A 21927-nucleotide genomic window follows, 5' to 3' on the forward strand; every position below is an offset into this window, starting at 1 on the left:
CTCGAAACTCACGCCGCTTCATTTCTGAAATTACTCAAAAAGAACGCTCTTCTTCCAATTAAAAACGGAATAAAGCCCTCAAAAAAACCACTAAAATGGGCTGTACTCATAGCAAAAACTCAAAATCGAAATCGGCGGTGGCGAAGAGTGAGCAACCGTTGGAACGGACACTTCACGGCAGTCGAATCGCTCATTTTGATGAATCGTAAGGAGCTTTTTTTTTTGGATTTTTTGATTTTTCGGATCGGAAATTAGCATTTTTCAGAGAAAAATGGTTTTTTAGGCAATCGCGCTCTACCGAAACTGTTAAAAATCGATATTACAGTGGAGCGCAGATGCATTTTTTTGCGAAATTTCGAATATTCGCTATTAGCTTGGCACAGTTCTCACAACCGCGCTCTACCGCAACGATAGAAAATTGTGTGCGAAATTGAGAGAATCAGAGAAAAAGAGACATTTTTCAAAGAAATTTCGGAGGAGCGCAGTTATAGGAACTGTGCTGAGGCAATATTAGCCGTGCAAACGCGCTCTATTGGAACTGAAAGAAATTGTATATGCGAGTTCGAGCATTTCGGTGGAGCGCAGTTGCTAATAGTAAACTTTTTTCAAATTTTCAGCCGCGCCACAACTGAGTCGACAAGTCAGGAATCTGAAGACGTTGCGCCACAAAAGAATCAGTTTTCAAAGTCGCTTCTCAATGAAACCAGAGAGTCGACGGCGGTTGTTCCGGATAAAAGTGCCAAAAAAGTGACGGGTAAGTGGGCGGGGCTTATTAGCAGCCCACCGCTCTTGCGACTGCGCCCCATCGCAAACGAGAGAGTATCGGCAAGAGAGACGCAGAGTTTTTCATTTTTCTCGCGCCGACTCAGATTTTCACAGTTTTTAACCTATTTCCGCTATTTTTCATAATAATATACAAAAAAACTTTTGAAAAATATCGGAAATAGGTCAAAAACTGTGAACACCTGAGTGGCCGTGAGAAAAATGAAAAACTCTGCGTCTCTCTCGGTGATACTCTCTCGTTTGCGGTGGGGCGCAGTTGTAATAAGTATGCTCGGCTAGTATTTGTTTGAATTCAGGCTCCGCCCCCAAAACAGAACAAAAAAGGAGTCTTTTGGGGGCGGAGCCTAATATTCAAATAAAATTGTGATTGTTGTGTTTTCTCAACCGCGCTCTACCGAACTTAAGAAAAATAGTGTGGGAGATAGAGAGACGCAGAGAGAAAGAGGTGATTCCGACGGAGCGCAGTTGTAAGAGCTGCAATAATTTCAGAATTTAAAAAAATCTTGATTTCGGTGGGGAAATCGAATTCAAAACTGGAAATTTTTCGTTTTTTCCTATATTTTTGAACAGAAAATTCAACTTTTCAAGGAAAAACTGAGAAATTCTGAAATTTTAAACTAAAAAATCTCGAAAATATTGGAAATAGCCAAATTTTCAGATAGAAAAACTCATAAATTGTTTAAAAATCTGATTTTTCTCAAAGAAAACTCAATTTTTCGGGAGAAAACTCTGAAAATTTTCAGATGCCAAATCCCACCAAACAACCGGTGCAAGCACAGATCAACACAACTTGCCACCTCAGAATTCTACTCAAAATAAACCGTGGGTTTTTTTTTTGATTTTTGAGAGGAAAATAGGAAAACATGTACTTTTTGTCAAGTGCGCTCTACCGAAACTTCGGAAAAATCGATATTACAGTGGAGCGCACTTGCGGAAATCGTGATTTTTTGCCGAATTGTTTCGAATTCTCGCAAAAAACCTGAAAATTTTCGAGTTTTTGGAGGGGAATGGGGTGAAAATTCACATTTTTCTAGGAAGATGCATTTTTCAGCAAAATGTCTATATTTTTCGCCTAAATATTTCGAATTTTCGCTAAAAAGCCTGAAAAATTTCATAGTTGTCAAGGCCCGGCCCGGGCCGGGCCGGGCCTTGTCGGCGAAATCAAGGCCCGGGCAAATTGGCGCGAAAGTGAAATTTTCAAATTTTTTCAAATTTTTTCGAATTTTTTGAATTTTTTTGCGAAAAAGTCAAATTTTCGACTATGATTCAGAATTAGAAGAAAATCTGAAAAACAGTCAAAAATGGTCACATTTTCGATAAAAAATTGAAAAAATTTTGATAAAAAAATTAGGAAAAAAAGGGTCATTTTTTGAAGCCTGGCCTTCAGGCCGGGCCGGGCCTTGAAAATTTTCTACCGGCCCGGCCCGGCCCGGCCCGGGCCTTGACAACTATGAAAAATTTCGTGTTTTTGGGTGGGAAAATAGGAATTTTTCAAAGAAAAAACGTTTTTTTGGCAAGTGCGCTCTACCGAAACATGGAAAAGCGATATTACAGTGGAGCGCACTTGCGAAAATTTTTTTTTTTGCCTGAAAACCTCAAAATTTCGATATTTTTTGTCTAAAAATTCTTTAAAAATTCGATATTTGAATGGAAAATAGGGAAAAATTGGCATTTTCAAAAAAAAAAGTTTTTGCAAGTGCGCTCTACCGAAATCTAAAAATCGATATTACGGTGGAGCACACTTACGGAAATCGTGATGCGCTGATGCATTTTTCAGCGAAATTTCGATAATTGTTGTCAAAAAACCTCAAAATTTCTATATTTTTTGCCTAAAAACCTCGAAAATTCCGGCACTTTTTTCCAGCCACACCTCCGAAACGCCCATTGAGCCGGTGGAATCAGTGCAGCACACGGCGGTCCCACCGACACAAAAACAGTACGCCGCCTCCACGTACTATCCGATGCCGATAGTCGGTGAGAAGCAGAAATCACCGGAAAAAAAGAAACAAGTAATGAAGACAATGGCTGGAAATGAGGAGAAAAAGAAGAAAAAAGAGGAGAAGACACGAGAGAAATCAGCAATGATTGGAGGTAAGAAAAATGCAATTTTTTTAGGAAAAAAAGAATAAAAAATGATTGGTTTCCATCCATTTTTTGCAGGACCAAACTATCGTCCTCAATTGACTCCCGACGATTTGGAGTATATCAGACGATCGGTTCAGCAGAGAAATGAGAGGTAATTATCCTAGTTAATTGCAAATAATTTATAATTGGGGGGACACAATAAAGTACACTCTAAACATAAATAATCATAGTTGTCAATGCCCGGCCCTGCTGTTTTGGCGCCAAAGTTCAAATTTCAAATTTTTTGATTTTTTTTTCCCGAAAAAGTCAAATTTTCGACTATCATTCAGAATTAGAAGAAATTTGCCACTTTTTCGATGAAAAATCTCAATTTGAAGCTTTTGATTGCAGACGTGCTCCACTGTAATTGGCGGAAATTTCAAATATTTTAGAAAATTTTGAAATTGCACAGTTTTTTGCGCAAAAAAATTACTGAAATACTGAAGATTTCAAAGTTTGCAATTTCGATGAAGCGCAATCGCGCTCTAGTGTACTCGGCAGCATATTTGAAAATTTAGACGCCAAAATTCAAATTTTTTCAATTTTTTTCGCGAAAAAGTCAAATTTTCGACTATCATTCAGAATTAGAAGAAATTCTGAAAAATCATCAGAAATGGTCAAATTTTCGAGAAAAAAATTCAAAAATTTCAAAACAAATTTCCAAGCTTTGACAACTATGTAAATAAACAACTGAAAAAAGCTGAAAACAATAATTTCCAGACGTGCGTATATGATGGCGCATCGAAATGAGACGGACGATACGCTATATGAACTGGAGGTGCGTATGCCGGAGAAGGATTACACGACAAGATTCGAGACGACACAGACACAGAATTCGCGGGCTTATTGAGAGAGAGAACGGAGGCGGGAAAAGAAAATTGAGAAAATAAAATGATTTAATTGGGGAATTTCGGGAGTGGAGAGAGACGTCTATTTGGCGATGTGGTTGCCGAGGAATGTTTTCAGATCACGCATTTCCTGAAAAAGAAAATTTAACTGATTTTGAACAAATTTGGAAGCGTTGGGAGCCGGTTTTAATTGACAACCCTGCCGCAATGTTGCCGAAGTGGGAGGAGAAAACTCTCTAACCCCTACCGTAACCCTGATAGTCCCATTTGTCAGTAGAGCGCACTAGCTCAACAGGCAGTTCAGTGCACCTTGAGAATAGAGCGCATTTGTTTGCTCAAAAGCCTATTATCACTGCAATTTGGGAGCGCTGGAAGCCGGTTTTGGTGTCGATTTACGGCATGTAGCTACTTAAAATATCGAAATTTTGAGGTTTTTAGGCAAAAAATTTTCGAAATGTTGAGGTTTTCAGCCAAAAGATATCCAAATTTTTTCCAGACTTGCAACGGGCCGGACCGGGCCGGAATTAAAATTTCTAGGGCCCGGAAGTTCAGTACTGAAAAAAATTCAAAAATTTTTTTCGAAAATTTCCCGATTTTTTTTTGAAAAATATTTCTTAAGAACAATTTTTTGTAGGTTTCGAAGGTTTTTGAAAAATATACTTGAGGAAAAATATGAAAATTTTTCGAAAGTTCAAAAAATTCAAATCCGGGCCGGCCCGGAATCTTGCAAGTCTGATTTTTTCTGAAAAATGCAGCAGCGCATCACGATTTCGGCAAGTGCGCTCCACTGTAATACTGTTTTTTGAAAGTTTCGGTAGAGCGCACTTGCAAAAAACTGTTTTTTCATTGAAAAGTGGCAATTTTCCACCCAAAAAACCGATACATTTCGTCACTAAAAACGAAAGGAATTCCTTATTTTTCAGTATACGTGCCCCAGGTTTAGTTTCGAAATTGCATGGTTCCGAAACGTCTGACGATTTAAAACCAATTTTAGTTTCAAAAAAGTAAATTTTAGGCTATTTTCAGCCATTTTTAGTTAAAAAATCCTCTAAACTACAAAATTTGAATAATTCCAAGAGCCTACAGTAACCCAATCTACACCAAATCTACAGTACTCCTGAATAGGATTTGAGAGTGATTTTTGCCAATTTTAGGCCAGTTTTAGCTCTAAAAATTCAAATTTTAGTCCTTTTATAGCCATTTTCAACCAAAAAAGGACCTACAGTGACCCAATCTACAGTACCCTAGAGATGGATGGCGACTTCAGCCGATCTCAGCGGATTTTAGGTCAATTTTAGTTCTAAAAAAGGCAATTTTCAGCCAAACCCCGTAAATCCAGAATTTAAAAACTCGATGGCCTAGCTTTCTAATCACAAAAACTAGGCCACGAAACCTCGTTTGTGCAGATTTACGCCGTAAATCCAAACCTAACCCTCGTAAATCGCCTTACCTCCGTCGAACTGGAATGCTGCAGACCTCTGTAGATGTGCATTTCGACATTTGGATTGAATTGTTTGATCAATTGCTCCGACAGTTGTCCGACTTGAAGAGGAACCAAGAAGTCACTGCTACCGTGCCCAAGGAAGATGGGCGTCGCGTTGTTCGCGGTGAAATTCTGGAAAAATTACAAAAAATGGGAGTTTTTAGCGCTAAGAAGTTTGAAAATTGGCTGAAATTCTAAAATTTAAGCTCCGCCCGCAAACAGCGATTAGTAAGTGGGCGTGGCCTAATTTCCAGCTTGTTTTTCATCAATTTCAGTGTTTTAACTCATTTTTTCCAGTTTTATGGAAAGTTTTTTTGAGGAAAAAACTTGAAAATTCTGGATAAATTGGGGAATTTTCAGCGGCGGAAAGCTAGAAAATTTGAAAATTGGCCGACATTTAGAAATTTAAGCTCCGCCTACAAAATGCGACCAGCTCATCCACTAAAGGGATCTAGGGATCATGACACAAGGATTTTTGACATTTTTTGGGTTTTAATTGTGCAAATTTCTGAAAATCTGAAATGTAAGCTCCGCCCACTAACTGCGACTTGTAAGTAGGCGTGTCCAAATTTCCAGCTTGATTTTTATCGATTGTATTCATTTTTATCCAGCTTTATTGAAATTTTTTGAAAAAAATCAAAAATTCCAAAAAAAAATTGATAATTTTTAGCGGTTTTGTTGGAGTTTCCTGCTAGAAAGTTTAAAAATTGGCTGAAATTTAAGGCTCCGCCCGCAAAAAAACGAGGGCGTGGCCTAATTAGCTCTAACCAGTTTTCAAGTCATCATGTCAGAATGATTTTTGACATTTTTCGAGTTTGAACTGTGAAAATTTCTGAAAATCTGAAATGTAAGCCCCGCCCACAAACTAAGTGGGCGTGGCTTAATTTCAAGCAGCTCGTTTTTCATAAATTTCAGTGTTTTAGCTCATTCTTAACTAGTTTTATGGGAATTTTCGAAAAAAAACTTGAAAATTCGAAAAAAGGAGATCAGTTTGAATGAGAAAAGCTCCGCCCCCTTTGGAGGCGTGGCCTATGACGGAAATCGATTTTTCAAACAATTTAATTGGATTTTATCCATTTTACCTTTTTCCACTAATTTTTGTTTAAAACATTTAAAGATTTTATTTATTTTACGGTATCTTTTCGCAAATTTTTGTTATAAAATTTCAAAAAATCCCTGTTTTTTCAAAAAGTCCTCAGAAACCTACCCCGGGGAACTTAGTTCTCTGCAAGAAGAACGAGCTGAGTCCAACGATTGCTCCCAACTTTTGAGGGTACGTCAATCCGGCGTAAATGGCCAAAGCTCCGCCCATCGAGAATCCGCCGACAGCGATTCGATTGGCAGGAATTCCTGCAGCGACTTCGGCATCGATGAGTTGATGAACGTATCGAGCGGCCGCCTGGATTCCAGTTTCGTCTTCAGGGGCATTCGCGTCGAGACCGAGGAGATCATACCATGCGGGCATACGCATTCCCATATTCAGGGTGACCGCACGTTCGGCACTGAAAATGGGAGGGAAATGGATGATTTGAAAGAGATTTTGGCTGTAAGTTTGGTGATGTTTCTCATCAGAGAATCGCGAAATATAACTAGAACGGATTATTAGCACGACAAGCTTCTTACAACCGCGCTCTACCAAAACCAAAGAAAATGGCATGCGAAATTGAGAGACTCAGAGAAAAAGAGACACTTTTTAAGGCGATTTCGGTGGAGCGCAGTTGTAAGAACTGTGCCGAGCTAATAAAAAAACCTTCAAAATTTTTGATTTTTTTCGAAAAACGCGGTTTTTTCAGTCTGGAAAAACTCAAAATTGTGAGCATGACAGAACTTTTTCTGTTCGGGTTTTTAGGCCATCAAAGCGTAAGTAATCACAAAAATGATGGCATTCGACACAGCTGGAAACGAATGCTACCGTAATATGTTGAGGGGAAATTTTTTTTTGAATTTTAATAAATTTTTCGATGTTTAAGCGGTTTTTTGTAGTTTTTCTCATGAAAATCGCTTAAAAACTGGGAAATTCAATAAATTCCAAAATTTTACTGAATCACTGAATCTTCAGCTCATATATTAGCACGGCACGCTTCTTACAACCGCGCTCTACCGAAACCAAAGAAAATTGTGTGCGAAATTGTGAGACTCAGAGAAAAAGAGACATTTTTCAAGGGGATTTCGGTGGAGCGCACTTGTAAGAAGCGTGCCGAGCTTATAATCAGACACATCTTAAAGATGGTCAAAGCCATTAGACCTAGATTTGAGAGTTCTGATGCCTCAAAGCGCAGGTTCCGCCCACTTTTGCAAATTCCTGCAGTAGTTCAAGTGGACGCAAGCAGAAATCACCATGTTCGCTTTTTTTTGTCTACAGTCTGAGAGAGATTTGGAAAATGCGCTCTAATGAGAAACGTCTCGTGAAGTCCACGTGGACAAAAGGAAAATAAATTCAACAGAATCGTAGCATTTTACTCCAGATTTCATTGAATTTTGTCGTTTTTCGGGGGTTTTTCGGTCAAAAATCCCCATATTTCATGTTTTTTGCTTGTTTTTAGTTGTAAGTTGAACAAAAATCAGCTTTTCTTTAAAAGTGTCCATAACATTTATTAAAAACAGCGAAAATACAAGAATTTTGCAAAAACTCATCATCCCGTCTTTCAGATTCGTCAAGTGTATCGTCCACAAAGATTACACGGACTCTGTTCTCATTAGAGCGCACTTCCTGCACTTTTGTTAGTCGGGAGTGAAATAAACGCGCTCTAATGTTAATAGCCTCGTGTAGTTGCCGTTCCTGGTCAATTTTCACCTGTTTTGAGCGTTTTTTCTTTAAATTTTTTTTTAATGCACAAATAAATGATTTTTGACCAAAAACCCCTAGAAAACTGACAAAATCCCACAAAACTGCTCAAATTGGACTCTCGCTTCTTGTCCACGTGAACTACACGACGTTATTATCATTGGAGCGCATCTTCCAAATCTCTGTCGTACTGTAGAAACTAGAAACATGCTAATTCTCATTAGAGCGCACTTCCTGCACTCCTGTTAGTCGGGAATGAAATAAACGCGCTCTAATGTTAATAGCCTCGTGTAGTTGCCGTTTTCCGTGTTTTTGGATAAAAATCTTCATTTTTCGCTAGTCAAAAACAAGAAACATGTAAATTGCGCTCTATTGACAACGGTCCTCGGGAACCAATTTCAAGGATTACACGAAGCTACTGTCAATAGAGCGCATCTGCATTGAATATGTCCAGCAATAACTTTGCAAGGACGCTCTATTGATAAAATCCATACTTGCAACGGGCCGGGCCGATTTGAGAATTTTCACCGGCCCGGTCGGCCCGGGTCAGAGTACAAAAATTTGAAAATTTGAATTTTTTGAAGATTTTTTTGATTTTTTCGCAAAAAAGTCGAATTTTCGACTATGTTTTACATATCGATAAAACTCAAGTGTACATAGGATTTTTGACTATTTTTGATGAAAATTTCAAAAAATTTCGAAAAATTTTGTGAAAAATTGTGCTCATTTTTTGACTCCGGTCCGACCGGGCCGGGCCGGGCCGATATTTTGCAAGTATGATAAAATCTTTTTACAGTTTCCAACATAGCTAAAAAGGGGCGTGGCTTATTATCAGGAGGTTTCTCCCCCTCAACACCTACCTATGCGGACAAATCGCCTTAATATTCTCATGTCTCGCCTCCGACCCAAACGCATCCGCCCATCCGTGACCCTGATCGCCGAGTCCGTGAAGGAAGATCAACGTTCCTTTGTGCTGACCACGAGCGTTCACAACAGCCGGTGTTCCTTGAGCGATAGCAGACATTCTTTCGGAATCTTCTTCGTCAGACGGCGGTCCTCCAAGTGAGCAGAGAAGACGGGATGAGAGTGATGACCCTGGAGAGAGAGAGAGGATTCATTCATTTTTGATGATATGGATAAAAGATCCAAAAATAAAGAAAAAAACCAGAAAATGAATAGAGTTCTTCACACACAAACCGCGCAGTTAGTAACACAAATTATTAGCACGGCACAGTTTTTGCAACTGCGCTCCACCGAAACTCTCCCACACTGCGAAAAAGAACTGCAAGAAACGTGACGCCGATTTTTACACGTTTTAATTCAATTCTTTCAGTTTTTGCACTGAAAATGCAGTATTTTCAGGTTTCCAGACGTCGCAATGGATGAGAAAAGTGTCCCATCCATCAGAATTGTGTAAAATCCAATTCTCTATCGAATGAGCCAAAAAACGTGAATTTTGGGAAGAAATTGACTTTTTTGATACAGAAAAACCGATTTTCAGGAATTTAAGCCATTTTCTGAAAAGTTAAACAGTTTCAGAGCTTCCTCAAGTGCATCATGTGCAATTTTCGTTCGAAACAGTCTTCTGCCAAAAAAGTTATACACATTTTTCTGAAAATCGGTTTTTCTGCATCAAAAAAGTCAATTTCTTACCAAAATTCACGTTTTTTGGATCATTCGATAGAGAATTTAATTTTACACAATTCTGATGGATGGGACACTTTTCTCATCCATTGCGACGTCTGAAAACGCCTAAAATTGTCGGAAATCGGTTAAAAATTGACTGAAATCGATTAAAATCGGCTGAAATCGATTGAAATCAATTCAAAATTGGCTAAAATCTGTCAAAAATCGACTGAAATCAGTTCAAATCGGCAGAAATTAAATCAGCGGAGTATCGACGTCTGAAAAATACTGCATTTTCAAAATATAAAAAGTTAAATAATTGAATAAAAAAGTTAAAAAATCGGCTTCACGTTTCTTGAAGTTCTTTTTCAGAGTGTGGGATACCGAGCCTTTGAAAAATGTCTCTTTTCTCTGCGTCTCTTAATTTCGCACTCAAGATTTCGGTAGAGCGCAGTTGTAAGGAGCGTGCCGTGTTAATAGAAGACATCGGGACACACACACACAAACCTATTTTCGAAGCTAGAAATGTTCTTTGTGTCGATGAGAACGAAGAACCGTTGTGATCTACACTCGAGACGGCAGACGACGAGAGAAGAACTCGCGAGAAGAGACCTGGAAATGGGCGGGAAATGGAGAAGGAATGAATAGAAATGGACCAGATTAGGCTAATTTTGAATGGGAGGAGAGAGACATATTTGTATAGATAGGGAGAAGGATTGGTGACGAAAAACAAAAAGGTTAGTTGATGTTAGTGGGGGAAAGAGAAGGGACACGAAACGATACGATGGTTATGGAGAAGACGAAGAAGATTGGGTTAATTTTGAAAAAAAAATTGGAAGAAATCGATGAGAGTTGGGAGGCGGGGCTTCGTACTTATTGAAATCGATTCAAAATAAGCTAAAATTGGCTAAATCGACTGAAAAATTGTCTGAAATCGGGAAAAATCGGTCAAAAATCGACTGAAATTAATGAAAAATTGTCTGAAATCGGTTGAAAATTGACTAAAATCGACAGAAATCGATTAAAATCGGCTGAAATCGATTCAAAATAGGCTTAAATCAGCGGAATATCGACTGAAATCAGTTCAAATCGGCTGAAATCGGTTAAAAATTGACAATAATCGATGGAAAATTGGCTAAAATCGACTGAAATTCGCTGAAATCAGTGAAAATCGACTTCACTGTAAAACGGAGTTTCGATCGCATTTTCAGTGGAAAAATGTCATTTTTAGCCTAAAATTTCTGCAATTTTGATGAAAATTCCTATTTTTAAGTTTTATTTATGACAAACATCACCAAAACCCGTCTGAAAATTAAAAAATTTAATGCATTCCGCATTAAAAACTAAAGATTTAGATCGAAAACTAGTGAAATGTTCAATTTTTATAGCAATTTTTCAAAGGAAATTTGGAAAACAGGGTAAAAAAATGATTTTAGACTGAAAAAGTTCCAAATTTTTACTAAAAATTAACGGTTTCATACTTTGAACGTTTCAAAAATAGAAATTCAAGGAAAATGCATTATCAGTCTGAAACTTCCGACCAAAATAGAAAAGAAAACTTTCTGAAATCGAAAATTTTCATGATTTCCCTGAAAAATGTTATTTTCGGCGAAGAAAATTAAAAATTTCAAGATTTTTCCATCAAATTTCACATTTTTCCCAAAAAAAAACAAAGAAATGTCACTTTTTCCGTTTGATGACATTTCCACCCGGACCGCCCGTTCGTTCGCAGGTGTAAATTGTCTGAAAATACACCTGCAACTCAAAAATTTTGCAATTCAGCAAAACAACATGAAGAAGTAAAGGACTTGGGTTAGTTACACGGGAAGAAAAACGGGACGAAACCTGATAAAAAGACGCAACGGCTAGTGGAAATGGCGCTTCTAGACACGCTGCGGAACATCCAGCTACTGGCGATCTGACTTTTTCAGTTTTTTTTTTGAAATTTTCGAATAATTTCAAGGAAAATAGAGATAAATGGGATTTGAAACCGATGGGAACAGTAAAATACAGTAAAATTAATAAAAATAAATGAAAATTTTATTATTCAATCAGGGCAAAAGCGACGACTGATCGGTGTGAAACAGCTTGAAAGAATCGCTTCGCCGCCAATTTTCCACGATTTTTTCCGCTTCTTTCTGAAAAAAAGAAGACATTTTATTACAACCGCGCCCCACCGCAAACGAGAGAGTATCGGCATGAGACGCAGAGTTTTGTTCCTGTTTTCTCGCGCCGACTCAGATTTTCACAGTGTTTGATCTATTTTCGCTATTTTCTAGAATTTTTTCGAAAAATTTGGTAGAAAAATAGCGGAGATATGTTTTAAAAAACTGTGAAAATCTGTGTCGGCGCGAGAGAAAAAAAAACTCTGCGTCTCTCGCCAAGTGTGCGGTGGTACGCGGTTGTAAGAGTAGTGGACTTCTAATAACTAATCTCACCTCAAAATTCTGGAAATCCATGACACCGACGACTCCAACATAGGGAAATTTATTCATTATCCGCGACATTTCCTTCCGAGTCAACGCCTCCACCAACGGAATTTTCTCGATCGGACACAACTTTTGAAGCGAGTGAAAGTTGGAAGCAGCTGAAAATTTGAAAAAATTTGCTACAAATTCAAGGTTTTTCATGGAAAAACTCACCTCTCACATTGTTTTCCTCCACATTTAGATTTTTGGCGTAGAAAATCAGTTTAATTTTCCCTCTCTCCAATTTTTTCAACGTTTCATGCGCGCCGCAAACGATCCGTCGGTTTTGGAAGTTCTGAACACAAAAAATTGTTTTAAAAGTGACATTTTACTATCAAAAAACTACCTTTTCATCGGATTTTCCTTTTCGTTTCAGATCTTCCTGGTTTTTGAGACATTTGAGGAATTCGAATACAAGATTATCGATTTCAGATGGTTTATTGATAAAATGGGGAATTTTTATTACTTTTTTAAGCTTGAAATATTACGAAATGTTCAGAATTGAGTCTAAAAACTAAATTTTTCGCAAGAAAATCATAGATAATCTCTGCCGTCTCTCCTCTCTAACGCGTAGCCGTAGAGCGCGTTTGCATTAATTTTTCTTTATCAAAAATTTTTATTCTGATTTTTGCAAGAATTCTTGGGTTTTTCTAGCTAATTTTAATTAAACATTTCATTTTCTGCATTTCAGAATGTCAGACGGGCAATATGGACCAATTTCTGCCGGTATAATCCGATCGATCACCGATAAATCGTACGAGAGAAGAAAAGCAGCGGCGCTCGACGTGGAAAAGTATATTTTGATCATTTTTTCTTGTTTATTCGCTCTGCATAGTTCATACAACTGCGCTCCACTGAAATGTATTTTGTGCACCGCCGCATTTGGCTGATTTTCAATTGAAAAAGTAGAAATTTTAATTAAAAATAGGTTTTGAAAACGAAATTTTCGGACAAGTTTCAAGTGCAATTTTCCCCTTTTCTTTTATTTTTTCTGTAAAAACTTTGAAAATCTCAGAAAAAAATTACATACGTTGATTCTGATAAATCTGACCCATTCTAGTGCAAATTTCAGATAAAATTCAACTTTTTCATATCGAAATTTGTGAAAAAATCACAATTAAAAAATCCAGCTAAAAAAGTCACAATTTCTCTCTAAACCCCACTGAAACAGACTTGTCAAAAATCGGGCCGGGCCGGGCCGAGATTTTTCTTGAGTTCGGCCCGGGCGGGCCGGGCCGGGCCGGGCCGAAATTTTTCTTGATTTCAAAAAATGGGAACCCGTTTTAACCAAATTTTATTTAAAATTTTTCGGAAAATAAGAGTAAAAATGCTTAAATTATCATACATATTCACATTTTTCCTAAAATTTCCAAAAAAAAATCAAAAACTCAAAATGTTTCAAAAGAGCCGGGCCGGGCCGGGCCGAGATTTTTCCTGAGTTTGGCCCGGCCCGGCCCGTGACAAGTCTGCACTGAAACAATTTCTTGTAGAAAAAATCTGAATTTTTTGAAAATCCGGGAAACCTTTTCCTTCCCCGGATTTTGAAAATTCGGAGAAGAAAAAAGAAGAACAAAAAATACATTTTCCACGGTTTTCAGCATAAATCAGCTTTTTCCATGAAAAAATCGCCAAAAAAATCGAGCTTTTGATCTTCAGAAATGCAATTTTGACAATAATTTTCTCAAAAAATATAAATTTTAAAAATTCTCAAAAGATTTCTACAAAAAATAATAGCTCGTTATAGTTTTCACCACTTCGCTCCACCGAGATCCCCTTGTCTCTTTTTCTCTGAGTCTCTCAATTTTGCACAATTTTTTTTTCGATTTCAGTAGAGCGCGGTTGTAAGAAGTGTGCCATCAATTTTTAAAAACATTTTCGCTTCCAGACTTGTCCGAGACCTCTATAACAACAACCAACTCTCCCAGCTAGAGCGATGCCTCGCAGTGCTCGCCGAATTAATCAATTCCGGAAATTCCAACCAAAGAAAGGGCGGATTGATCGGAATGGCCGCTTCAGCAATAGCTCTCGGCAACAAAAACGGTCCTCCGTACACTGCGAAACTCGTCGAACCGATTATTCCATGTTTCCTCGACGCTGACCTTCAGATTCGTTATTACGCTTGTGAATCGCTGTATAATATCGCAAAAATTTGCAAGACTCAAGTTCTGGATCACTTTGGAGACATTTTCGATGTGTTGTGGAGGGTTACTGCCGACGCTGACACTAATGTGAGGGGCGGAGCCGAGTTGTTGAATCGATTAATTGTGGAGACTGTTTTATCCAAAGAAGATTTTGATATAGCGATTCTGATGGCCCTTATCCGGGATAGAATCTACACTCAGACGTCGTCAAACCGAAGATTTATTCTAGAATGGTTGAATACCATCACAACTACACCGTTCTTCTCAGTTTGTAATTATATCTCTGAGATTTCCGATGGGTTATTCAAGATGTTGGGGGAGCAGGCGCCGGCTGTCAGGGACCTCTGTGAAACGGTTCTAGGGAATTTTCTATCTGGAATCAAGTTGAGACCTGACGCCCTTTCCCATGAGGATAAGATCCAGATGATCAATGTTTTGGTTGTTCATACCCATGAGAATGAGCCGTTTTTAGCCAGAAAGCTGTCGTTGATTTGGCTGGAAGAGTTTGTGAAACTGTACAAAGAAGAGCTTCTGGTGATGTTGTCCACGTGTTTGGTGGGAATTCTGCCGTCGATTGTGGAGCATGAATTGAGGGCGGATGCGGTGAATCGGCTGATGATGACACTGGTTGGGGAGAATAAGTTGGAACAGGATATACTCGATAAGACTATTGGTGGGTTTTGGGGGGAAATTTGAAAATCCTTTTTTTAACCCAAATTCCTAAAATCCGGAGAAGAAAAAAGAAGGACAAAAAATACATTTTTGAGTCGATTCCTACTTTTATAGCTGAACTGAACTAGAATTTTAAATTTCTGATTCAGAATCTCTTCTTCTTCTCTGAATTTTGAAAATCCGGGAAACCTTTTTCTTCCCCGGATTTTGAAAATCCGGAGAAGAAAAAAGAAGGAAAAAAAAATACATTTTCGAGTCAATTCCTATTTTTATAGTTGAGCTGAACTAGAATCTAGAATTTCTGATTCAGAATCTCTTATTCTTCTTCTTCTTCTCTAAATTTTGAAAATCCGGGAAACCTTTTTCTCCCCCGGATTTTGAAAATCTGAGGAAGAAAAAAGAAAAAAAGAGAAATTTCCGATTCAATGCCAACTCATCTAATTGAGCTAAACAAGAACTCAGAAAAAAAGTTCCCTGTTCAGATTCTTTTTTTCTTCCTCGGATTTTCAAATTCCAAAAAAATAAATTTTTACTCAAATTTTGAAAATCCGGAGAAGAAAAAAGGAAAACAAATCCGCTTCAATACCAACTCATCTAATTGAACTAAACAAGAATTCGCAGAAAATTTCCCCTGTTCAAATTCCTTATTTTTTAACCCAAATTTTGAAAATCCGGAGAACAAAAAATTAATGTTTTAATCAATTCCTATTTTTATAGCTGAACTGAACTAGAATCTAGAATCCCTGATTCAGAATCTCTTCTTCTTCTTCTCTGAGTTTTGGAAATCCGGGAAAGCTTATTCTTCCCCGGATTATAAAAATTCGGAGAAGGACAAAAAAGACATTTTCGAGTCAATTCCTATTTTTATGGCTGAACTGAATTAGAATCTAGAATTTCTGATTCAGAATCTCTTCTTCTTCTCTGAATTTTGAAAATCCGGGAAACCTTTTTCTTCCCGGATTTTGAAAATTCGGAGAAGGAAAAAGAAGAACAAAAAAGTAATTTTTCACGGTTTTCAGCATAAATCAGCTTTTTTTTTGAAAAATATGAAAAAATCGCCTAGAAAATCGGCTTCCTGATGCAATGTTGACTATAATTTTCTCGAAAAATTTCAATTCCCAAAAGATTCCAACCAAAAAACATCAATTATTTTTCCAGAAGTCCTGCTAAAATACATAAAATACGACATCGTCGAGACACGAGTCACCGTTCTCAACTGGATCCGTCACCTTCATAGCTCAATGCCCGGCCAGCTATTCGTCCATATGCATCGAATCTTCCCAGTCCTTCTGAATACTCTCTCCGACACTTCTGACGAGGTTCTTCTTCTGGATTTATTCCTAATTTCCAATATCTGTCAATCAGAATCCGCTCCCGATCAAGTAGACATTTCAACGTTCGGATTGGATGAAGAAGCTCTCAAACAGTTATCTCATATCTCTCCATTCCTCATAAAATTCGCGTTGAGCCTTCTAGAAATGTTCAGAACTGAGCCATCTCTTCTCAGAGAACGCGGAGTTTTGATTATCCGTCAGTTGTGTCTTCTTCTGGAACCCGCTCAAATCTACCGTGTCATTTGTGTCCTTTTGGAGAGAGAATCGAAACATTCATTCGCTCAAGAAATGGTTTCAACCCTTCACGGAGTTCTTCTCACTGCCACTGAACTCTTCATTCTCCGTGATGAGCTCCGTGCTCTCGCCAGTGAATCCTCTCGATCTCTGTTCGAATGTATCTTCAGAGTATGGTCGAATCGGCCGATTGCTCTTCTCGGATTGTGTCTCCTGTCACAACACTACCAACAGGCGGCTGATGTGGCACTCTTGTTGTCACAAGTCGATATTACTGTGGATGTTCTCCTCGAGATTGATAAATTGGTCAACTTGATTGAGAGCCCCGTTTTGGCCTGTGAGTTTGGAATCATGGAGATCTGGGAGGGTGTTCTATTAGCTCGGCACGATTCTGACAACTGCGCTCTACCGAAATTCCCTTGAAAAATGTCTCTTTTCTCTGAGTCTCTCAATTTTTCATAGAATTTTCTTCCGTTTCGGTAGAGCGCGGTTGATATGGCAGGGATGTGCCTATGGAGGCGCTTTGGGCGCTGAAAGATTTCAAAGTGGGCGAAAATGCGACGAGAGAGAGTGTGTAAAATCGAGAGAGTGTGTCTGCGTCTCTCCATTTCGCACACTCTTTCTCGTCGCATTTTCAAATTTGGGCTGAAAATGCGAGGCGCTCAACGCCACCCGGGCACATACCTGTGATATGGTTACCGTGAAAACTGTAATGTCCTGGCCCGGATAATTGGCGCCAAAACTCAAATTTTCTCGAATTTAAAAAAATTAACATTTTTCGCGAAAAAGTCAAATTTTCGACTATCATTCAAAATGAGAATAAATTCTGAAAAATCATCAAAAATGTTCACATTTTCCATTAAAAATTGGAAAAATGTCAAACTATTTTTAGAAAAAAAGTTATTTTCTTTTTAGAACTGGCCCGGCACGTTCCGAGGCTTGACAAGTATGGCTAGCTAGCCTAGAAACCCAATTTTTTGAAATTTTATTTGGTAATTTCGGCTGAAATTTCCAAAAATAACATAAAATAGGTAACAAAAATAGTGATTTTCAATTTTTCCCGAATTTTTTTCAAATTTTGTAGTCAAAAACATGTTTCCGGTGGTCCGTCCTTGCAATACTTACAGTTTTCATACAAGTTTAACATTTTTCCCTCCAAAAAACTTAATTTTTCAGACAGACTTCTTTAATTTTTTTTTCGAATTTTCCGGTTTTTTCGGTCAAAAATGTCTCGGTTTCGAAACGCTCCGATTTTCTGGTTTTCAGTGGTTTTTCGGTAAAATAATTGTAAAATTTCAACTTTTCCACAAATTTTGAAACGAATTCTCAAATTACCGAGGTCCTTCTCAAAAACGTCAAAAATTGGGTTTTGTGTCGATTTACAGGCGTAAATATATTTGTGGAAAAATTGGGGTTTTACAATGATTTTATCGAAAAACCACTAAAAAATAGAGTAACGTGTCGACCAAATTTTCGATGATTTTTGAATCGAAAATTGATAGATCACAGTCGATAGGTGGTCGAGTCGATGACTAGAAAATGAATCGCGACTCGACGATAAACAAAAAGTCATGATTATCGCCTCAAAATTATCGATGACTATCGACGATCATGATCACTGGTGATTATCGATAATTTTTCGACCGGCGATTATCGATAGTCGGTCGACGATTATCGACGATTATCGACGATAATGAGCAAAAATAAAAGACTCCGGAAACGGTTTTAAATGGCTCAAACTGGTCAAAAATGGTGTTTTGATAGATTTCTGAAGCTACTCTATCAATTTACACCAAGAAATACGTTTTTAAACAAAATTATTTTTTTCTTTTTTTTTTGAAAAATTTGAAAAAAAATTTTTCTTTCATTTTTAAATTTTTTTTTGATGGAATCAATAGAGGACTCTTACAAGACTATCAAAACACTATTTTTGACCAGTTTGAGCCATTTAAAACCGTTTCCGGAGTCTTTTATTTTTGCTCATTATCGTCGATAATCGTCGATAATCGTCGATAATCGCCGATCGCCGCGACGATCGACGATTATCGATAATCGTCGACCGACTATCGATAATCATGAGTGATCATGATCGTCGATAGTCATCGATAATTTAGAGATGATAATCATGACTTTTTGATTATCGTCGAGTCTCGACTCATTTTTTGGTCATCGACTAAACTAAAGTTTGATCAAATCGACATGATTTTCCCGATTATCGTCGACTCTATCGATGATCATAGCGATCGACACGTTACTCTACTAAAAAAGAATCCAGAAAATCGAAATTATCAGTTTTTTCCAGATTTCGGAAAATATATGAATTTTGTGTAAATTTTCACTAAATAACAGCGAAAAATCCTTTTTTTAAACTGAAATTTCAATTATTAAAAACTTATACTTTTCTCTCCAATATCCTCTTCATTATTCCCAGACGTCCGAATGGATCTTCTCTCGTCCGTCCACCGTCCACCCTTGTGTACAGTACTCTCCGCCCTCCTGATGCTCCTCCCACAATCCGAAGCATTCGTCACACTTCACAAACGACTACAAGCAGTGCCCGCGTTGGTTTCTATTGAGTGAGTACTGGCTGAAAATATTGAATTTTCATAGTTTTCGACTTAAAATGTTCAAATTTTCGACTTTTTTTGATCGTTTTCCTAAATTTTTTTCTAATTTTGTGTTCAGAAACATGAAAATTTGAAATACTTACAGTTTTCATACAAATTCAGAATTTTACCATCCAATTTTTTCGAATTTTTCGGTTTTTAGGGTAAAATATTTTAAAATTGTCATTTTTTCTAAAAATTTTCCCTATTTTCAGCAACTCCCAATACGCGCCGAAAGTGCCCCCGTGTCGTATCGACTTCCCACCATTAATGCAACACTTCAAGACGGCTCTCGCACGTCGTCAAACAGAAGTTCGCTCACGTCATCGGGATCTTCTGTCGGGCGTCGTCACCCAGATGAGAAGTGTGAAGATGTAAAAAAGAAGAAGAATTTCTTAAATTACTTCAATTTTAAATATTTATGTACTAATTTATTGTGATTTTTCTGCTCATTTTGTTGTAATTTGTGATATTTATGTGGATTTACGGCCGTAAAATAATTGCAATCTGGTAATTTTATAATTTTTGTACCAAAAATCGTTCAAAAACTCAAAAAAAAACGATTTTCGGTCCGAGAAATGAGAAAACCCGGTTTTGAATTCATGTGTGTATGCCCGTAAATTTATACAAAAATGTTTTGGCATACTTGCCAAGGCCTGGAAAATTGGCCCGAAAACTCAAATTTTTTCGCGAAAAAGTCAAGTTTCCGACTATCATTCAGAATTAGAAAAAAAATTAAGCGATATTGTTCTCAAAAACACCAAAAATTTGGTTTGGTGTCGATTTACGGGCGTAATTATACACTTGAATTCAGTACCCTTTTTTCTCATTTTTCGGACCGGAAATTGCTTTTTTGAGTTTTTTTTTAAATTCAAAAGTTCTCAAATTAGATTTACGTCCGTAACTCTACAAATTTTTTTGAATATTTTCTTGGTTATTATGTGATATTATCAATGTTACGGCAGCTTGTATTTATTAAGATGGTAAATATATATGTATTATTTGCTCATTCTCTCTTCACAGATCGGAAGATCATTACCTCGTTTTTCCCCACTTGACAAGTAATCAAATTGTCACCTCTCTCTCTCTCTACTTCTTTTTTCGCAAGTTCAACAAGACTTTTCTTGTTTCTTTATGTGTAACCGATCCCCTCCTAAAATCCGGAGAAGAAAAAAGAAATCTAGAATTCATGATTTAGAATCTTTTCTTCTTCTTCTTCTCCTGATTTTGAAAATCCGGGAAACCTTTTTTTCCCCGGATTTTGAATATCCGGAGAAGAAAAAAAAAGAACAAAAAAGACATTTTAAAGTCAATTACTATTTTTAAAACTAAACAGAACTAGAAACTAGAATTTCTGATTCAGAATCTCTTCTTCTTCTTCTCTAAACTTTGAAAATCCGGGAAACCTTTTTCTTCCCCGGATTTTGAAAAACCGGAGAAGAAAAAAGAAGGACAAAAAAGACATTTTGAGTCAATTCTCACCTGATCTTCCATTCTTTTGTGTTGATTTTCTATTGAAAAAGAAGAATTTCTGAAAATTTCGCAATTATAAAAAAAAGTTTTTCTTGTAGAAAAAATCCGAAAAATTACATTCCACAGTTTTCAGCATAAATCAGTATTTTTTCCATAAAATATTGCTAGGTTTTTTTGAAAATCCGAAAAACCTTTTTTTTTCCCGGATTTTGAAAATTTGGAGAAGAAAAAAGAAGGACAAAAAAGACATTTTCCACAGTTTTCACCATAAATGAGTCTTTTTTCCTTCAAATTTTACCCAGAAAATCAGATTTTTGACTTACAGAAATGCGATTTTGACTACAATTTTCTCGAAAAGTTTGAATTTCGTAATTGAATTTCTGAAAAATTTCAATTCCACCTGACAAGTAATCAACTTGTCACCTCTCTCTCTACTTCTTTTTTCGCAAGTTCAACAAGACTTTTCTTGTTTCTTTATGTGTAACCGATCCCCTCCTAAAATCCGGAGAAGAAAAAGAAAATTTTTATGGCTGAACAGAACTAGAATCTAGAATTCATGATTTAGAATCTCTTCTTCTTCTTCTTCTTCTCCGGATTTTGAAAATCCGGAGAACAAAAAAGACATTTTTGAGTAAAATTTGAAAGGGAATTTCTGAAAAAATCTCATTTCTCTAAAGATTTCAACCAAAAATACTCCACTAGACGAGTAATCAACTTGTCACCTCTCTATTTCTTTTTTTAGCAAGTAGAAACTCGACTTTTCTTGTTTCTTTATGTGTAACCGATCCCCTTGTTTCCCTCTGGTTAACCTCTCGCTCTCTCTTGTTTGGCTCTCTCCGCCGATGTTTGTTCGTATCGAATCGAACATTTCAAATAGTTCTCTCTCTCCAATTCGATCTAATCCAATTCAATTCCTCTTTTTGACACTCGCATATGATTCGGTGTGCAGCCGCCGGCAGGATTTCTGGCCGGATTTGATCTAGGCATTTTCTCTATTTTCTATTTTTCCCCTTCCCCCCTCTATGAGCCTTCTCCATTACTGTATTCGTCACTCGTCGACTATTGGATTACTGTATTCGGTGGCGATTGCGATGGAAAAAGGTTACTCAGAATCCGGACATAATTTCGACTGGTGGGATCGATTTCGGCATGATTTGCTGTCGGATGGAAAGACTCAGCAGAAATTGGAGATTATTTTGAAGTAATTTTTCGCATTTATCTAGAATCTAGAGTTTCTGATTCAGAATCTCTTCTTTTTCTTCTTCTCTGAATTTTGAAAATCCGGGAAACCTTTTTCTTCCCCAGATTTTAAAAATCCTGAGAAGAAAAAAGAAGGACAAAAAAGACATT

General features: G+C 37.3%; 3 protein-coding genes across 3 annotated transcripts; 2 read left to right on the top strand and 1 right to left on the bottom strand.

Annotated features, from left to right (window-relative positions):
* Positions 1-95: 95 nt before the first annotated feature.
* GCK72_000442 (uncharacterized protein) lies at positions 96-3023 on the top strand (the record flags this gene model as incomplete). Its single annotated transcript, XM_003099258.2, has 5 exons — positions 96-205; positions 618-754; positions 1527-1605; positions 2648-2874; positions 2944-3023. The coding sequence occupies 5 exons, from the start codon at positions 96-98 to the stop codon at positions 3021-3023; spliced, it is 633 nt and encodes a 210-aa protein (XP_003099306.2).
* A 2140-nt stretch (positions 3024-5163) lies between these two features.
* Positions 5164-9047, bottom strand: GCK72_000443 (uncharacterized protein; the record flags this gene model as incomplete). Its single annotated transcript, XM_003099279.2, has 3 exons — positions 5164-5370; positions 6446-6740; positions 8884-9047. 3 exons carry the CDS (start codon positions 9045-9047, stop codon positions 5164-5166), a joined length of 666 nt encoding a protein of 221 aa, XP_003099327.2.
* A 3762-nt stretch (positions 9048-12809) lies between these two features.
* GCK72_000444 (uncharacterized protein) lies at positions 12810-19482 on the top strand (the record flags this gene model as incomplete). Its single annotated transcript, XM_053722497.1, has 5 exons — positions 12810-12910; positions 14003-14931; positions 16089-16835; positions 18930-19074; positions 19320-19482. The coding sequence occupies 5 exons, from the start codon at positions 12810-12812 to the stop codon at positions 19480-19482; spliced, it is 2085 nt and encodes a 694-aa protein (XP_053591142.1).
* Between the last annotated feature and the right edge of the window lie 2445 nt (positions 19483-21927).

Source organism: Caenorhabditis remanei, chromosome I, assembly GCF_010183535.1.
Source record: "Caenorhabditis remanei strain PX506 chromosome I, whole genome shotgun sequence".
Taxonomy (NCBI): domain Eukaryota; kingdom Metazoa; phylum Nematoda; class Chromadorea; order Rhabditida; family Rhabditidae; genus Caenorhabditis; species Caenorhabditis remanei.